Source organism: Gopherus flavomarginatus, chromosome 15 (assembly GCF_025201925.1).
Source record: "Gopherus flavomarginatus isolate rGopFla2 chromosome 15, rGopFla2.mat.asm, whole genome shotgun sequence".
In the NCBI taxonomy this organism is placed as follows: domain Eukaryota; kingdom Metazoa; phylum Chordata; order Testudines; family Testudinidae; genus Gopherus; species Gopherus flavomarginatus.
In genome coordinates this window covers 20,112,683-20,130,484 of record NC_066631.1, presented here as the reverse complement: position 1 = coordinate 20,130,484, position 17,802 = coordinate 20,112,683, and the positions used below count along the sequence as shown (strand labels likewise).

Sequence of the window (17,802 nt, the reverse complement as noted above, 5' to 3'; positions counted from 1 at the left end):
AGACCTGAGTTACCATGTTAGGAAGAGGGGACGACGAGAAACCAATTAGGGAAGACAGATGCTTTAAACACACATTACATTCAATTGAATGTTTTAAATGAAGACTGCTATCCTATCCCTGACTTTTGGTGACCTGAGCCTATCACTCTTTTGTCTTATTCTGCCAGAATCTTTTAAAGTAGCTGCTTTATGTAAAACCATATGATGCTTGATCTTTCTTCTTTTCCTTGCTTTGTCTTCCTACTGTTTCTTATCACACTTGATCTCTAAAAAATACAAAGAACCTGTATTTTAATTTTCTGGTTAGGAATTGTTAGAATTTTTCTCAATACTTTTTATTTTAAATTAAAACTAGGATTCAGACACTTGTCTCTTTGATCTGATTGGGATGGAAAACAAAATGACTGACTATGAGGCACAAGTGCTACCAAAACAAAAGGTGACTAGAAAGCTTATTGAAGAGATCTACAGCTCCCCTAATCCTTCACCCAGACCCAACCCAATGAAGCTCAAACCAAGCAGGTACACGCGGTTTTGGAAATGCCAGTCAAAAAGGGAACAGTAGTGGGGGAGAGGTTCAGAACGGTCACAGTTTGACTCCCTGTCTCTTGTTCCCAAACTGACAGCTACTTGAGATGATATGTTTGTCCCCTGAAAGAAAGGGGGCTGTCTTTTGCTGGTTAACAACTTTGTTTGTAACCTACATGGGTACATCTACACAGGGATAAAAGACCTGCAGCATTGCTGCACCTAGCCCAGGTCAGCTGACTTGAACTCGCGGGGCTTGGGCTGTGGGGCTAAAAAATAGCCATGTAGACATTTAGGCTCAGGTGAGCTCTGGCTTGTGGATGACTGTAAGACTATCCTATGCTGATTGTATTAGACATCTGTGTCATTGGAGGAACCTTAACAATTGAAAGGGCGGCTAAATTAGTATACAGAAAGTTTCACATAATTCTGGTGACAGGCAGTCTTATTCTCAGTGGAGAAATACACACTAAGATTAATTACAGATTATTCTGGAGACTGCTCTGTAGGTGCTCAAAGCATGTGTGATTACAGGGGTCCCTGTCCCACATGCCCCTGAGCTGCAGCCAGCCACAACTGAGACCATGTGCTCTGTAAAGCATAGATATTGGTCCTTGCTAACACCTCTGTGGGAGTTGGGAGCAGGAGAAGTGAAACACTCCAAAAGAGGTGGGAAGGATGCAGGCCCATGACCCTGATATCCCTCCGTACCAGCCTATGGAACTGACTGGGTACCTGGGGTATACTGCACCTTCTGAAGTGGTGTAGCAGAGAATGTGCCTCCTCTGCATGCTGGTAAACTCTGGGATAAAGAGTCAGATTCCTTCCTAGTGTGCCCTGTGGGGCTCCTTTAACCTCTAAGCCACTATAAAGAATAATTGGGCCTTTAACTTGAGTTTTGTATTTGGAGGAAAGGGTTAATAGCATTTCTTATTAATTCCTAATATACCTTTTCTGTGTGTGTGGTTTTTTGTTTTGTTTTGTTTTTTTAATATATCTAGGTTATTTCAACCAGTGGAATATGGACAGAAACCTGAAGGTAGGATTGTAGATTTCCCAACTCCTCCATCATGGCGTACAGGGAGTACAGTAACGGTTATGGCAACACATCATGTGAAAAGACAAGGAAGATTGCCTCTTGCCACATTTTCAGCAAATTGTAATAAGAAAGGTTTGATCTGTATACCAGTGCATTGTTGTTACTTTCTTTTCTCTCCAGAGCTTTTTCAGCACAAAATAAATATTCCTTGTAGTTTGAGAACTATCCATATCCCTTAAATGTAACTTGCTCAGGTTCTCTAGCCTGAATTCTCTCTCAAAGTCAAAACAGATAATTCATTTTTTTCTTCTGTGAGGAGATTAATGTTGCTATGCAAACTTGGAAATTTTAATGTTTGGGGATCTCTAGGGATTCCATGGATTTTCATCTTGATTAAATCAATTCCACATATTTCTCCTGCTATCCTTAGTGTCAGACATGTATCAACCTTTACTGTCTCTCTACATAGACTAACTAGACTTGCCTTTCTTAGTCTTACCCCCTGTCATAGTAACCACTAGAGTTGCTGAAAACTGACTTGTATCAGGTGACACAGCCTTCTGAAACCTTGACTCGTTTTAGGTGACTGAGAGCTGGAACTAAAGTCTTGCTTGTTACACCTTTATTAAATTCTCTATATGTTGATGGTTAGCCTATTTATGATGTAGGTCTGTGTAGTTACATAAATAGAAATCTGTTTGGAAAGTATCCATAGTCCAGTATTGAGTAGGACTGGAGATAGAGTAGAAGACCCTGTAAAATAATAATAATCAGATTCCATTTAAAAGCTTACTTAGTCAGCAAGAAAATAAATCTTGAATTGAAACAGAAGTTGGAGATGGAGAAGACCTATTAGATAATTTAGTCAATTTCCTAAGTACACTTACTGCCTAAAATATATCAAGCCATACTTTTTAAAGCCCTGCACAATATGGGAGAAATTTAAAATGCATGTGCACATTATTGCAAATACGACTTACAGTGCAAATGTGGAGTGTGTCCACACAGCTGTTGCCTTGTTGTTCCTGACTCTGTCTGTCAATCATTTAGATGTGGCTTCATACCTAACAAACTATTAGAGTTTATTTGCAACTTCTGAGGAGGGAAAGAAAACACTGAATTGTACTGAAGAAGCTATGATTGGAATAGGGAACCTCTACAGTAGCTCATGGCAAAGTGCAGCTCATGACCCAAATGTGGAGTTTAGCTGATCTGCTTTCCTATCTGGAAATGTGACACACAATGCATGTGTAGGGTCAGTCCTCAAGTTCTGGGGTGTTGAAAGAGAAACATCTCAATTTAAATGCTGTGCACCTTTTTCCTTCTGTTTTTGCCAGATGACAAGATAGTAAAACTAAGCCAGCCGGCCTCCACAGCGGGAGCACAAGGCAAAATTATTCAGCCAAACATGCCTGTAACACTGCAGTTTAAAGGGAAAACATTTACTTTATCTTATGGCCAACTCTGCCAGCTCACTGGAGGGCGTCTTCGGCAACTTCAAGGTACTGTACTGTTCAGCTTCAAGCAATTGCTTTTGCTAAGCCTATTGGAGAAAAACATCTGGCTGTTTATTGAAAATCTGGGTTTATAATCTTTTTGGGGGAAGAGAACATGTCTGCATATATGTTTGCACAGTGCCTGCCTGGCACAACAGGATCCCAATCCTTTATTACATAAAAAGTATTATATTAAAATGTATTTATAGCTTTTATAAATGATTATTTTTGTTGCAGTAATGGACAGATTTGTATTCTCTTTAACTTGCAAAATTCTACTGGCCCACTTACTTCAGTGATGGATGGGTAAAATTAATATTTCATTTTTTGCTATTATAAATCATCACAGCAGAAAGGAAAGGAGGCCTGTAACACTTGTGCTGGGATTGTGTCAAAATTGTTAGGTCTTTTTTTTGCAAAGCTGCTTGAGCTCTTGTTGCAAAATTATAATTGGGAGGCATTGAGAGCTGTGGACTGAAAGGTGGGATTCCTAGGTTCTACTCCCACCTCTGGTACTCACTTGTTTTATGGTGGATAACCTAAACAGTTTGTAAATGGGCAGAGGCAAGTGATCTTAACTGAGTACTTTCTTCAGTTTCACAGGCCATATTTCAGTTCAGTTCAACTGAAATAGCGAAGTTCCTTAAGCCCAACAATTCACTTTAAGGGGTGGTCTTGGGGTAGGTGAATAATGAATACTGAGAATCTTAAATTCAAATTAAATCCCACTATTTCTCTCTGTCTACCATTGTTATGGTAAGCCGCCTCCTCCAAAAGTACACAGTCTAAATAATCTGGTGTTTAACAAGAGAAGTTGTTAGTACCTTAAATTACAATAGCATTTCAACACACATTAAAATTATTACAAGAACAATTTAAGTCCAATCCCTTGGCAATGCTTTTGCAAACATCATTTTACCAACGGTGTTAATGGCTTGGTAATTTTATTGTGCTGCAGAAGCAATGCTGAACTGGAAGGTTACTGCTTGATACTGTGTGCTGCTTTGTCCACTTGCTTGAATGACATGAACAGACAATGCTGAGATGAGAGTGCTGAGATCTGGCATCTCATTTCAGGGAGATTTATCTCTTTCTCTTTCTGTAGTTTCACTAAATACAAACCTCTTTCAGAGTGTTAGCAGGATCCAAATATCAGCTGTTGTCACTTTTTTTTTTTTAATTGGTTCAGTACCTTCACGGGATGCTCTTGGGAGCATCTTCAGCTTGAGAACACCCAATCTACTAATGCACATGCTGCAGGATTGTAAGGTTTCAACTTTAAGCTCATTGCTTTTGTCTTTGTGCTTTCCTTAAAGTTAAATGAATGTATATAAAAGAAATCAGTTTAAATCAAAATATTTCAAGAATTCTTTGTATGGGTTTAAAACTGAAGTTTTTTCTCTTTGAAAAGAAGAGAGGGGTTATAAGAGGCTCTTGCCTTAGGCTTTGTGGCCTTGATAAACTAAGAGCTACATATCACAACTCTTGGTTGTTAGTAGCTTCACCCACAATTTACAATTATAGACTCCTACCAATCACACTATTCAAGGTAAAAATCACACTAAGTAACATGTAGATGTATCTGTCTAACATAAATACAATAAAACAATATATAATAACTAAGCAAAATAAAATTGTAAAGCTGCATTCTGGAACTTGTGCCATCAGCCCTTGAGGTGATTAGTACAGATGTATGGCCACCCAATATAACATGAATTCAGATATAATGCAGTAAAGCCGCGCTCCGGGGCGGCGGGGCTTCCTGCTGCGGCAGATCAAATCAAGTTCAATATAGTGCAGTTTCACCTATACCACCTATAATGTGGTAAGATTTTTTGGCTCCCGAGAACAGCATTATATCGAGGTAGAGGTGTATTTTCCTTGAAGCTTTCCATATTTGTCACTTGGGGAAAGCAAAGATTTCTTAGGAGTTTTTCAGATAGTCTGGACATTTCATTTAATAAAATAAGCAGCCAAAAACATAAATATGTGAGTTACGCTTCACATTCCATGGGTGATCTCTACCGGAATACTGTAAAGAATGGGAAAGCATGCCTTAAAGTGATAGACTCAAAGAGCTCAGTCTGTTTTGTTTAACAAAAAGAGGATTACTGGTGACTTGATTACAGTCCATAGGTACCTAAATTGGGAACAAAACTTTTATGAGCGCTTCAATCTAGCAGACAGGTATAACAAGATCCAGTGTCTTAGAAGCTAAAGCTTAACAAATTGAGCCTGGAAATAAGGTGCAAATTTTTAACAGGTGAGGGTAATTAACTATTAGAATAATTTATCAAAGGTTATGGTGGATTCTTTATCACTGGCTATTTTTAGATCAAGATTAGAAATTTTTAAAAAAGATGTACTCTAGTTCAAACAGGAATTAATTCAGGAAAGTCCTTTGGAGATCAGACTAGATAATCACAAATGTCCTTTCTGGCTTTGTAATCTCTGAATCTATATGTATGAAAGAAATTCTCTCTCCTAAAATTCAGTAAAGACATGTTTTCTAAAATTATTGTAAATTTTATAGTTGTACTAATAACCATTTTTTGCATTGGTACTGAGGTTTATGCCCTTCAGGGACACTAAGGGGAGTTGTAAGGCACAAATAACATTTGTAATGTGATTAGAAATCCTTAGATGAAATGCACTATGGAAGTCCAAGTATTAATAGGAGTAATGTGGAAAGGAGAAAGCATTTGATACCTAAATCAGTGACAGACTTGTTAGAACTAATTTACTCTATATAGTTAAAGTTTTAGAGAGCTGATGAGGCCTGGAAATCAACATATACAATATGGGAATGAGGGCTTTTCTTTGAAATTTGAATTCAGGTACTCCATGCTCCTATAAAGACTTCAGAAAAAGATTTAAATCTATACCCCAGAGTGGGAAGTTAATTGGAAAACCTAACCTCAATGATATATCTTTGACAAAGTTAAAGAAAGGGAAAGCTTTCAGGGAGGGGAAGAGTGATGACAATGCATATGCTGTCTTCTAGGGGTCTTTTTGGTGGGAATGAGGAACTGAAATTTATAACTTGGCTTTAAAAAACCAACGTAAACCTAAAATTATTCTGGCCTAGAAGCAGATATGCATATTACTCTGCAGAAGGGGAGTTTCTGGAGAACCATTACTTCCAAGATGCTAGAAGTAGGTATATTGAGGCAGAAAAATGTGCGAGCAGTGGGGAAAGTTGGCTTTGGGGGGGTTATACTATTGGAAGAAATAGCTCACCATTTTTAGGCCAGATGAAGAAATTGCAGGAATCCATTTAAGGTGTCTGATACCTGTCTGGTATTTAGAGTGATTGCTCTCTTGCGGACAGATTTTCATTGCATTCACTCTTACATAATTATTCATCAGGACCATGTAGGGGAAACTTACGCACAGGACATTTGTGAGGCATAAAAAACATTTATAGGAAGAATGGCCAGGTATCATTATACTGTTCTAATTGTATGGTTTCATTTTTTTATTGCATGAAGTGGCAAGTAGGTGTAGAATAGATTTGCCATTTTCAGAATTGACTCATTAAATTGTGCATTTACCGTTGCAGGAAGTGTTCTTCACATTGTTTCAGTGCCAGGCTTGCGGAATTTGCAATCTCAGTGGCCAGTTGCCTTGTTGCCCTTCTATCGTGCTGGGGCTGGGACTGTTGAAGATACTGGCTTCCCAAAGCATTTAAAGCATCAAGCAGATGTGCCAGTGTCTACAATAGTAACACAGCAAAGTAAGTACCTCTTTCGCCAGATAGCATACGGGAATCAGTTGTTTCAGCAGAATACTATTTATTCAGTTTGGAATACAGTTGAAGTATTAATATTGAGTCCTGACACTTCTAGTCAGAAACAAAGAAAGAAATTTAGTTCATGACTGATAACATCTGACATCTTTGGGGAGTGTTGCATGGGTCTACAGACTTTTTGTTATCTATTTGAGTACCTATAATACCTACCATACACCTTGGATCTCATTTTCTGGTTCTGGAGACAAAGGAAAGGAAAATTCGTCTATATAAAACTGCCAGTAGCTACATAATCTGCATGTTGTTGAAGTGTAACAGTTGATGTAAATTCCGATAAGGAGCTCTGTCAGAAGATGGCACCATGCCTTTCTGTTAGGTATATAATACATCTGTTCATACTAGACTATATTTTTGTACAGTATAATTGATCATCAGTTGTTTGAGTCTGCAGTATAATGTAATTGAGTACTATGGAACTGTCTAGTTGATCAATCTAAATGGACACTGTTGACAAGCAAAACATTCCATTAATCTGAAAAATATATTGATTTAAAAAATAAACACAGCCCTTGTAAATAAAGTTGGGAGGCATGTACATCATACTGTTGTGAACTCTGCCTCACAGCTCCATTCGTAAGAGCTGGAAAATACTGAGAGTTGACAGATGTGCTTTCTGAAACAGGCAGACAATGGGATCCTTGTTACTTTTAAATAGCAAACCCTTCATCAGAGCAGAACAGGTTCATGGCATATGAAGCATATATGTTTTTGTAGTGGTGTGACTTATGTAGTCTGAGCCTTGCTGTAATTTTGGTGAGATGCCCAGCTGAGCAGCTGAAATTTTAACTATTAGTACGCCTTTTGGAAAAATAATATATATTTTAAAATCTTTAATGCTTGCTCCTAAAAGTTTTTGAACTATTCAAAATGTCAGTTTATTTCAAAAAGACTTAAGTTTTGTCTTCAAAAATTGATCGAAGGGGATTACAGTGAATGATGCATGCAGGTATTTAGTATAGTTGGATATATTTTGACCACACCTAATTAATATATTATCTATGAGAGACTGGTCTTCTGTTGCTAATCAGACTTCCAATAGGCAAGAAAATATAACTCTGCCTTGTAATATAAGATAAATAATATTTCTTTTTTCAGTCCATTTAAAATTGAAATATAGTTTTTCCTTCAGATTATGCCGAAGAGTATTATTTCTTTTGTTTTATTAAAGTCACCAGTTACTCCCTCTGTATTATTAGAGATCTGTTATGTTCTTTGTGAAATTTGTCAAGCCTTCTGGGATCTTTGAATGAAAGATGGTATATACATGTCAATCTTTTTCTCTTTGCTGATATGTGTGGCGTTTTTAGAGAGCAGTAGATCCCTATATCAGAATATCATTTATATTCATCAAATGAAATTTTATATCGGTTATGAAATAAATACCTTCTTTTTGTCTGTCTGTTTTCTGGAAAAAATGCAGTTACCAATTTGGCAGTGGATGATCCAGAAACTGAATCAAAATCTGTATCTACCCTAGAATGTCCAACCCAGGTATAATACTAGATATGGTGGTGTGGGGGGGAAGGTAGGGGGGTGTGTGTGTGTGTGTGTGTGTACACCAAGTAGAACAGTATGTTAACAAAGCATGCAGCATATACCTCCTGCTGTAATTCACATATTGTGTAAGGTAGCAGAAAAGTTGGCATGACATGGGAAAGCTAATTTTGTTGTTTGCTTTAAAATGTCCTATCCCAGCATCTACATTTTCATTATCCTTGTACAATTCTTTACTGCATTTGTTTGTTACCTAATCTTACCACACTTTCATTATTGGAATTCACACTTAAGGTAAAGTTTCTCATGTGTGACTTATATTTATGTGTTCTTTTGTGTACATAAACTATATCTAGTCAATGTGTATTAATAACAGAATTTCATTATAAAAGACTATGTTTGAGGAAAGGAGCAGGCACCTAAAAGAGCGCCTGGACAGAATATTTTCTGGAAATGAGCGACGTTGCTCCAGAGTCCCATTGTATGGCAGAGACTTGTTGGGAATTTGTTCTTTGATTGGTGAAAAAAAGATTCCTCAGCAGAGTTCTACTAGGGACAACAAATGGATGTGGGCTGGTTTTGTGAACTGTTGCCTTTCGTCAAGTGCCTCAGGAGGCCAAAATGATCCATTGCAAGCCCTGATCCTGACATCCGATCAGCGACAGGAATCCCTAAAGGATTATATTAATAGGTAATTGTAGTTTAATATAAAACTGACACATTTATATTTTATCTGGTAGTAAAATCTGGGATTTTCTGAAGGCATTCCTCTCAGCTGTCCTATTAATAGACTTATTTACATTTGTCTTACACAAACTTTACCACAAAGCTTTCCCTTCTGTAAAATATATATATATTACAACTGCAGAATCATGAAAACTATTCTTTTTGCTAAAGAAAGTAAATCTGTTACATCAAGTTTCCTGCACTATTTCTTGTTTCCCTCATGGTTAATTGTTCTCCTGTGCTGTGTCTACATTTTGTATCTTGGCAGGTAACAAGGTACTATAGTTGTAAATTGCATGGTAATCCCAGGTTATCTACAAATATTAAACATTTTACATCCACACAAAAAAAAACCCATACAGACATTTCTGACTCTTTTTAAAAGAAGTTGAATCTATGGTCCATACTGAACAACAAATATTGATGAGTAAAAGATAAACTAAAGAGGAAATAAAAGGGGCAGAGGAATAGTGTGTATCTGGTTAGTTAGGATTTCTCTTACCCCACATTCATCTGTAGAGGTAGGTACACCAAGGAGTCCTTGGTTCTCCATGGCATGACATAAAGCTTTTTCCATCCATTCACGTTCAAGTGCCTTTTTCCACTCTCCAACCCATAAATCTTATTCTCTCACTTTCTTAGTGTAGAAGGTAAAATCACTGATTCAACCTACACGTAACAGGATGGGTTGCAGAATGATCAATTACTACTGTATATAAGACACCCTGGGAACAAGAATATAAAAAATTATGTCATAGTCAGAAAAGCACACATGAGGTTTAATAGTTATTAAATGTGAGGCTGATGATTGGATGAGGTATTATGCTGGCAGACACTTAATATTTTGAATATGTAGCTCAGTGTTCCATATAGACTGCGGATTTTTTAGCAGCTCAGGCTATTAAAGTTTTGCTTCATTTTACAGCACTCTCTGTGTGCTGCCGGCAGCAGTTGCTGCTCCCGCATATTTGCATGTCGGAAATCCTCCCCCTTCATATAGGCATGGAATGAAAATTTTCAAGCAGAATCTTAAAGAGCAGGCAGCTCCCTATTTACATCACATACAACAGATTACAACTCCACGTTTACTACAGTTCCCTGATCGCCGTCTGGTGCAGTTTGATTCAGGTAAAGGAGAATGGGTGGCTATATTATACAGACCTCCTTTCTCTGACACTTGAGTGCTGCATGAAAACCTTTATATTATTCTCTTTCAAAAACAGGCAAATTGGAAGCTCTTGCTGTCTTGCTTCAGAAGTTGAAATCTAAAGGACACCGTGCGCTGATTCTAACACAGATGATTCTAATGTTAGATATATTGGAGCTGTTCTTAAATGTCCGTTTTCTCACCTACATAAGAATTGATGAAAATGTCAACTGCGAGCAATATCTGGTGAGACGGGCCTCTCAAAATCTGTTTATTACTAATTCATATAACTGGAGGAAGAAAGCCCAAGTGGAGATTTATATGACAGCACTCTGTTTTTAAAAATTAAGTCTTCCTATTTGGCAGTGCCATAGGCCTACTATGTATTTGGCTAGAACAACTAAGTGGTAGTAGCACAGAAAACACATTTTGTAAAAACAGATCAATTAAATTGCTCGGTCTCAAGGAAGAGAGGAAGTTGCCAAGACCGCATATCCTGAGTTGTCCTGCTTCATGATTATTTCTTGTAGAGAGCCTTAAATCATTTTATCCAGAGATGAACAGTAGCTCTTATGTTTTAATAATATTCGTGACTTAATGCTTGTGATTATACTGTCTGTAAAGGCACGGTGAGAGATTTTAAGTTTTGTTGTCTTTTCCTCAGCCTTACTCCAGGGGCTTTTTTGCCTGTATAGTGCCCTGGCATTGCCTGAGGATAAATTAAAAATATGCTCATATCCCTCCCCAGTAGGACTCTGCATTTCCTTTGGGGTCTACAATTTGAGCAAACATTAACCTCCATAACATAATTAGTTCTTCTTTCTCATTTTTCATCTCATATATATCACTGTGCTTTAAGCCAGATACAGTGTAAAACATCAAGAAAAATATTTTGCCTTAAAGCAGCATAGCAATGTGCACAGTACTGGGGGGATTCAATTTAGCAAGTAAAAAGAGAAATCAAGAAGAAAGTATGCATAATGCAACAACAAAAGAAGATATTTGTGATGTGCTCTATGGAATGACTGCATAGACCTGTAGTATTTAAATTGGTCAACTAAAGCCTGATTCTCAAACATTTCAGAATAGTATGTAAATTAAATTTAGGATTATTTATTTGTGTCAGTTTATAAAACATTCACAGTCTTTTTGTTAACACTTCTACCTAGATCACAGAAATAAATAATAAAGTTAGCGGTTTAAGATCTTCTTGTTCTTAAGATGCAGTAAAACGTAGTTCAAAGATTTCATGTACAACAATTTGAAGTTGTAACACTAACTTTTTTCCATTCAGGAGCTGATAAAAAGATTCAACCGAGATAAGCGAATCTTCTGTGCCATTCTTTCCTCCCACAGTCCTTCCATGGGTGGCAGTCACATAGAGGCAAACACTGTTGTGTTCTGTGACACTGATTTAGATCCACTGATGCATGCAAAATCTCAGGAATGGTGTGATACAATTGGGAGAAACAAAGACATCCACATATACAGGTGACACTAGTATTTAGAAGCCAGTGTAGCTGCTGTAAAACTGAAAAGGGGAAAAATACTTAGACTGGCCGAAGTGCTCCTAGCAGTGGCTTTGGGGGGGGGAGGGGTTCAAAAGTGCTCAATGTTGGCTGAATTCTGCTTCTACTAAACTGAGTTCCACTATAAAACATTTGCATTCTGATGTTGGGATATTCTCCATCTGAAAACTTTTTCCCCCCCCTTAAGACTAACGGGAAGATTAAAACCTTGTTCTTTTCCATCATTATATCGCTGTCTTCCTCTTCCATTTTTCTGTTCTCATATTCTAAATCATCTATATTTCTCAGTATTCTGTTCTGACTGTTATAGTTAATATGCCTGACAATCTCTTGATGGTGATGGACAATAAATGTCCTTGCTGACTGAAGTCTATTGGTAGCTTTTGAAACCATTGACCAGCAGGTGTTGGTGATCATGAGACTCTAGTCTCACAGATTCATAAACTTACCACCAGAAGGGATCATCAGGATAATCTAGTCTTGACCTCCTGCACATTACAGAACCTCACCCGCCCACTCCTGTAATAGGCCCGTGACCTCTGGCTGAGTTTGTGAAGTTCTCAAAACTTGATTTAAAGACTTCAAGTTACAGAAGCTGTTCCAAAACTTTGCTCCTTTGATGGTTAGAAACCATCTAATTTCAAGCCTAAACTTGTGGATAGCCAGTTTATATGCATTTGTTCTTGTGCCAACATTGGCCTTTATCTTAAGTAACTCCCTCTTTCTTTCTTGTGTTGATCCCTCTGATGTATTTATAGAGAGCAATCATCTCCCGACACTACTAGTGATGGAGGGCTTCTCTTAGGTGACTCTGCTAATTCCTGAACAGAGGGCTAAGCATATGGACACTTGCTTAGCTTCTATGAAGTGCCACGTATAGTAGTTGTAGTCTGACAGTTGCCATTCTAAATGTTTGAAGCTATTGAGGGAGATCAACAGGAGGTATAAATTGTGGACTTTTTCATACTGGGGATATGCATTGCAAGTATTTTTATGCTTTGAAGTTTTTTTTACATAAAGTTGGTTTTTTTATTCCAAACTTTGTCCTGTATTTTGAAAATAACTGTGTTTTGAAAGTGATATTTGAACTTGTAAAAGAACTTTGAAGTTTTGCTTGAAAAAATCAAGGTTTCTAATGAAAATGCGTCACAGGCCCTGAACTAAATTTGTGCTATTAGACACTGCTATAATATAAAGAAAGTTAGTTGTTAAATGCTTAATTTCAGAAGAACATGTTTTTAATGTTGCTGTATTTACTGGGTGTTTTGTTCCACAGGCTTGTAAGTGGTAATTCAGTAGAAGAGATGCTGTTGAAAAATGGCACTAAATCTTTGATTAAAGTAGCTGCCACTCAGGGAAATAACTATCCTATGACATTTTTAACACAGGTACTTCAAAATGTTTAAGCATGTGAATAGTACTATTGAAGATGCATGAAAATTAAAGTTAAGTGCATATTTGAGAGCCTTACTGGATTGGCATCAGAGTGCTCAACACCTTGCAGCATTGCTGTCTTAAAGAGCAGCCTTTTGCCTGGGGCTAGTAATATCTTTCATAAGCACGTAACATTAAACTATTATTGTAACAGTACATTTTGTGCCCGCATAGGAAATTTTCATGATGATTTTACAAGGCTAGTTTAAAAGCTACATCGATTGGTCTGTAGCACTTAGTAACTATGAAATGAATGTAGAAACATTCCTTTACATTTAAAGTAAAATTTCATCCAGGAGAATTTTTCAGATTTGTGTGGGGTGATTTTTTTAAAATTAATTTCCTGGTAGTACACTGTTAGGCTAAATGAAAATAAGTTGTTTCAGCAATGACTCCTATTTCCCACTGTGGACAGGATGGGCTATAGAAAGAAATAGGATAACTCTTTTATGTCCTCTGCACTCCATAAGACAAAGTCTGTCATATGAGACCATTGTCAAGACAGGTCAAGTTGAGAATGACCTTAAGATCATCTTGTATTATGTGTTAAGAATTTTCATAGGTAATAGGTAATGCAATTATAATTCTCCCTGTTTACTGAAAGAACCAAGGATGTGGATTTAAGATAAAATCAGCCATTTCAAATTTTCTAATTATAATTGGGAATCCAAAACACCTTTTTGACTTTCAGCAAACTGCTCAGGAGTTATTTGAAGTCCATTCTTCATTAGAGGACCTTGATTTCAGAATCAGAGCTGGGGAGTTTGTGGTCCTTTCTGAGAAACCTTCTCTGGCAGAAACAATCTCGTCCAAAGTTGCACGACTTTTTGCAGAGGTAAGAGAGAGGAACAGAAATACTAATAGCCTGACTTCATTTCCACTGAAATGTTTTTGTTATCAGACAGGTTACTTGTACCCCAATATTTTAACTTTTGCATGGTATCAAGAATGAAAAAAGTTTAATTTAGACATAATCACTCAGGGATCAGTATGATGTCTTGGCATCATTCACGTGCATACAGATTCTGCCCAGATTTGCTGAAAAACATGCTTAGATTCTTCTTTGGGATGCACTGTGGCAGAGTTTTGGGGTGAAGCAAAAGTTTTTTATTGTTTTGGCATCAAAACCATGTAAATTCAGTGGGTTTGGCGGGGCTGTAACATGAAATCATTTGAAAGTCAGTGATTTGGGCTGAAGTTTTTTGCCTGAAACTCAAAACAAAACTTGGGATATAAATTTCACATGAATCACACCTAGAAAAGATTGTGGTCAACAAAATCATCATTTAAATACTATAATGATATATGCCTGAGTGTTACACACAGATCTATTGGTAATCCTTATAAGATTAAATTTAAAGAATGAACTAAATGATTACAGCAAGCGCTCCAGAGAATAAAGCTTTGGAACTGTTCATTCTGTAGCATGCCATAGATTTGTATTACTAAAATCTGGTCCCAATTCTTTGATGGTTAAAGTTTACTTCAGCTGAGACATTTTTTTCTTTGATGGATGAGGGGGCACATCATGTGTTCTCATTTTGTTTAATTTTAGCACATCTGCTGAAAAATTGTGTGGTGACTTTTGAAATCTGAGGTAATAAAAGAAAATAAAGAGAGGTCAATGATGAGAAAACTACCATTATTGTTTGTTTGTGCACATCATCAGTTCTTTATTTCCACAGTTGTGCTATTGCCCTATTCCTAGCTTTGTTCATTGAATCAAATGAAAAATGGCTTTATATTCAGCTAAGATTCTCATAAGTGTGTTTACTTTTCTAAAATTGAGAGTAGAGTCCAATTCCAATGTAACTTTTTACTACAATCACACTATTTTTTTCTTACAATGTTTTTAATATTTTCTAAAGACTCTTAGCGTTGAACAGAGAAAAGAGGATCTTGGAAAATATGCACAAGAGGCAAGAATTGAGTCAAGAACTGAAGTAACTTCAGAGTTACGCTGTCCAAGAAGTATTAAGGCTCCGTCACAGTTAAAGGAATTGGATGACATTATGGATCTGGTAGAATTATGCGTCTTATTTTTATATCTAGCCTTTGGAAACATTTGAAAATAACTTCCTGTGTGGTAATGAAACAGAATTTTATTGAAATACCCCAACATCACCTCACTGGCATCAAACAGCAATTAATTGCAAAGCCTTTGATTGGCATAACTAGCTCAGACTATTACTTGGGTCATCAACACAAACTTTTCAGTCAGCAAGTTTTCGCTTGAGAGAGTCAGTGCTCTGGGGTACAAGTAAATGGTTTTACATAACCAGAAAGCAACCCCAGCTTAGGTTACAGCCCAGCACCTTCCCAGATATATGTGCAACCCTCTATCTTCTTCCTAATGATCAAGTTAGCTATTTTTAGAGTTTCCTCTATTTCCTTAGTCTGATTAGACCTTCGTATCCCATCCCTGCCTCCTTCTTGCTCTATGGACACCCTGTGCAGAGACTAAACAGAGAGTTAATATCCTGCTTACTGGAAAGCAATTAAGGCTTCTTTACAGTGTTCAGGTGGTATTGTCTTCCTTTTTCAGATGGCAAAATGGAGACCAATACCTTCTGGCCTATCCCCGGCCATACTGTGAGTCAGTAACAGAGCTAGGATTAGAACTTGGGAATTTTTGGCCCTCAGGCTTGTGTTCTGACCATCAGACCATGCTATTTTTGTGTGTGTCAGAAATAAAGAATGCTCTTTTTCCTAAATAATTAGTAAACTAGGTTTGTATTTTAATTATAAACCTAAATAACTAGCAGTATTTGAAAATGTGTTTTCCTAAACAGCTGACTCCAATTGAAAAGTATGCTTTGAATTACTTGGAATTATTTCACGACTACAATGATCAGGGAAAGCAGAAAGTCAATGAGGTAAGGAAATACATTTTGCTACTGGCAATATACCATTTTAAAAAAATGGTAACCAGTATCGCTGAGGCTTTTGTGACAGCCCTTTGTGCAGCTGCGGCGCAATACAGACGATGACGCACGTTGTCAATGAATGCCTGCTGACTAGGTTCAGCAATGGCCTAGAAGAACTGCAGCACACCACTAAAGATGCCATTGGCTAGACAACTGTGCACACACTAAATAAATACATTAGAAAAATACTACTGAAGCTTTGTTCAAAATGGTTGTGCTCAACATTACATTTAAAAAACAAACTAAATAGGACAAAAAAGACTTAGTGAGCATTTATCCTCGCTAAAATAAGTTTTGTGTATATGGATGGAGTGGTAGGTTTGTTTCTGTGTCCTGGCATTTCCTGTCTTCCTGCATGAGAATTCAGGTTGCTCTTAGTGTGGTACAAAGAGTTTACTATGTTGTCATGTCAATAAATGCATCCATTCCTTGGTTATCATATCCACATATGTGACCATCCACTTCTAAATATTATTTAATTTTTTGTGAAAAGCTAGGCAGTTACTTTCTGAGATTTGCAATGCTGTAAGGCTTAATTTAATTTTACTGAATTTCCCTGTTGAAAGGAGTTGAAAACTGCAAACAGAGAGTGGGAAGTCAGTCATATCAAGAAGCTAAAGGAAAAGGAAGATAAAATGCAGTGGGAAGAGGAGGAAGAGCTCCTAACCTACACTAGGCAAGATGCATATAACATGGTAATTTCAAAGTAACCTTAGTCCTTGCCTTTCATGAAATTGTTTTGTGATGATCAGTGGTGCATTTAAGGGTGAGTTGGTGGTACCTATCACACTTTTTGTACCCTTTAACTCTCATTTGTAGTCTTGTCCACAGAAGTGACCCTAATCTTTTCTAATTTTGTAGGATTGATGGTTTCTGTTTGGGGAAAAAAACAGCAAGTCCATAGGCTGATTTGTCTTGACATCTGGCATTGTTGGCAAAGCAAACAAAAAATGGGAGGTCAAGAGAGATTAGGGATGAGGCTTGAGAGAAGGCAGAGGAGAAGCAGGTGGAAATGAAAGCACTGATGCAGCTGGGAGTGATAGTGTGCTGCACTTGAAGCTGATCTGCTTCATTAATGCACTTACATTTAATTTTGGAGTAAATGTAATTTATTTACTATAGTTACTGTAAATATACCTAATTATTGTTAGCTGCTTGTTTGTATATGTTGAGATCTCTTCACTGGTATCATTGCTATCATTAAGTTGTATCTTTCTTGTACAGGAATATGTCTATGAAGACCCAGATGGGCAAATAGAAAGAATGCCAGTAAGTCAGTAACTTTTTTTTTGAAGAGGAAATAAACCTATCTGCAGTTAGTTAACTAATCATGATGACATATAATCTGTTTTTTTTTTTTTCCAGATTTGGACTCCCCTTACTCTGCTTCCAGATCACAATAACGTCTACATTGATTCTGTCACGCGTCTGATGTATGATTCCACACCAATTTCAGAGTCTAAGCTGCCCCCTTTGTATGCCAGGAAGGAGAGTAAGCAATTCAGAATGGATCCATCTGGTAGCCTTTCCTTATTTATTTCTTTGTAAATAAAATGGAAAATTTCACAAACTCAAGTGGCCAAATTTTAAAACACATTTATATGTTCACACCTAAAGATTAGGGTGTTTTGTATACCATTTCTCTAAGCAAATTAGATTTTTTTTATTGAT

The 17,802-nt window shown here is 37.1% G+C and overlaps 1 protein-coding gene and 1 non-coding gene across 2 annotated transcripts in view; both read left to right on the top strand.

Annotated features, from left to right (window-relative positions):
• Positions 1 to 17,802, top strand: part of LOC127034589 (E1A-binding protein p400-like) — a 60,819-nt gene that overhangs the window by 30,184 nt on the left and 12,833 nt on the right. Inside the window, exons 15-30 of the mRNA XM_050923566.1 lie at positions 356 to 522; positions 1,530 to 1,699; positions 2,905 to 3,069; positions 6,626 to 6,799; positions 8,295 to 8,365; positions 8,761 to 9,059; positions 10,020 to 10,222; positions 10,318 to 10,487; positions 11,536 to 11,732; positions 13,047 to 13,158; positions 13,896 to 14,039; positions 15,073 to 15,225; positions 15,997 to 16,080; positions 16,698 to 16,826; positions 17,356 to 17,400; positions 17,497 to 17,650. Coding sequence (XP_050779523.1) covers positions 356 to 522; positions 1,530 to 1,699; positions 2,905 to 3,069; positions 6,626 to 6,799; positions 8,295 to 8,365; positions 8,761 to 9,059; positions 10,020 to 10,222; positions 10,318 to 10,487; positions 11,536 to 11,732; positions 13,047 to 13,158; positions 13,896 to 14,039; positions 15,073 to 15,225; positions 15,997 to 16,080; positions 16,698 to 16,826; positions 17,356 to 17,400; positions 17,497 to 17,650 — 2,437 coding nt within the window. The remainder of the gene's footprint in view (positions 1 to 355; positions 523 to 1,529; positions 1,700 to 2,904; positions 3,070 to 6,625; positions 6,800 to 8,294; positions 8,366 to 8,760; positions 9,060 to 10,019; positions 10,223 to 10,317; positions 10,488 to 11,535; positions 11,733 to 13,046; positions 13,159 to 13,895; positions 14,040 to 15,072; positions 15,226 to 15,996; positions 16,081 to 16,697; positions 16,827 to 17,355; positions 17,401 to 17,496; positions 17,651 to 17,802) is intronic.
• On the top strand, positions 10,897 to 11,034 carry LOC127035096 (small nucleolar RNA SNORA49). The gene has a single exon (XR_007769572.1). It is a non-coding gene; the product is annotated as a small nucleolar RNA SNORA49 (small nucleolar RNA).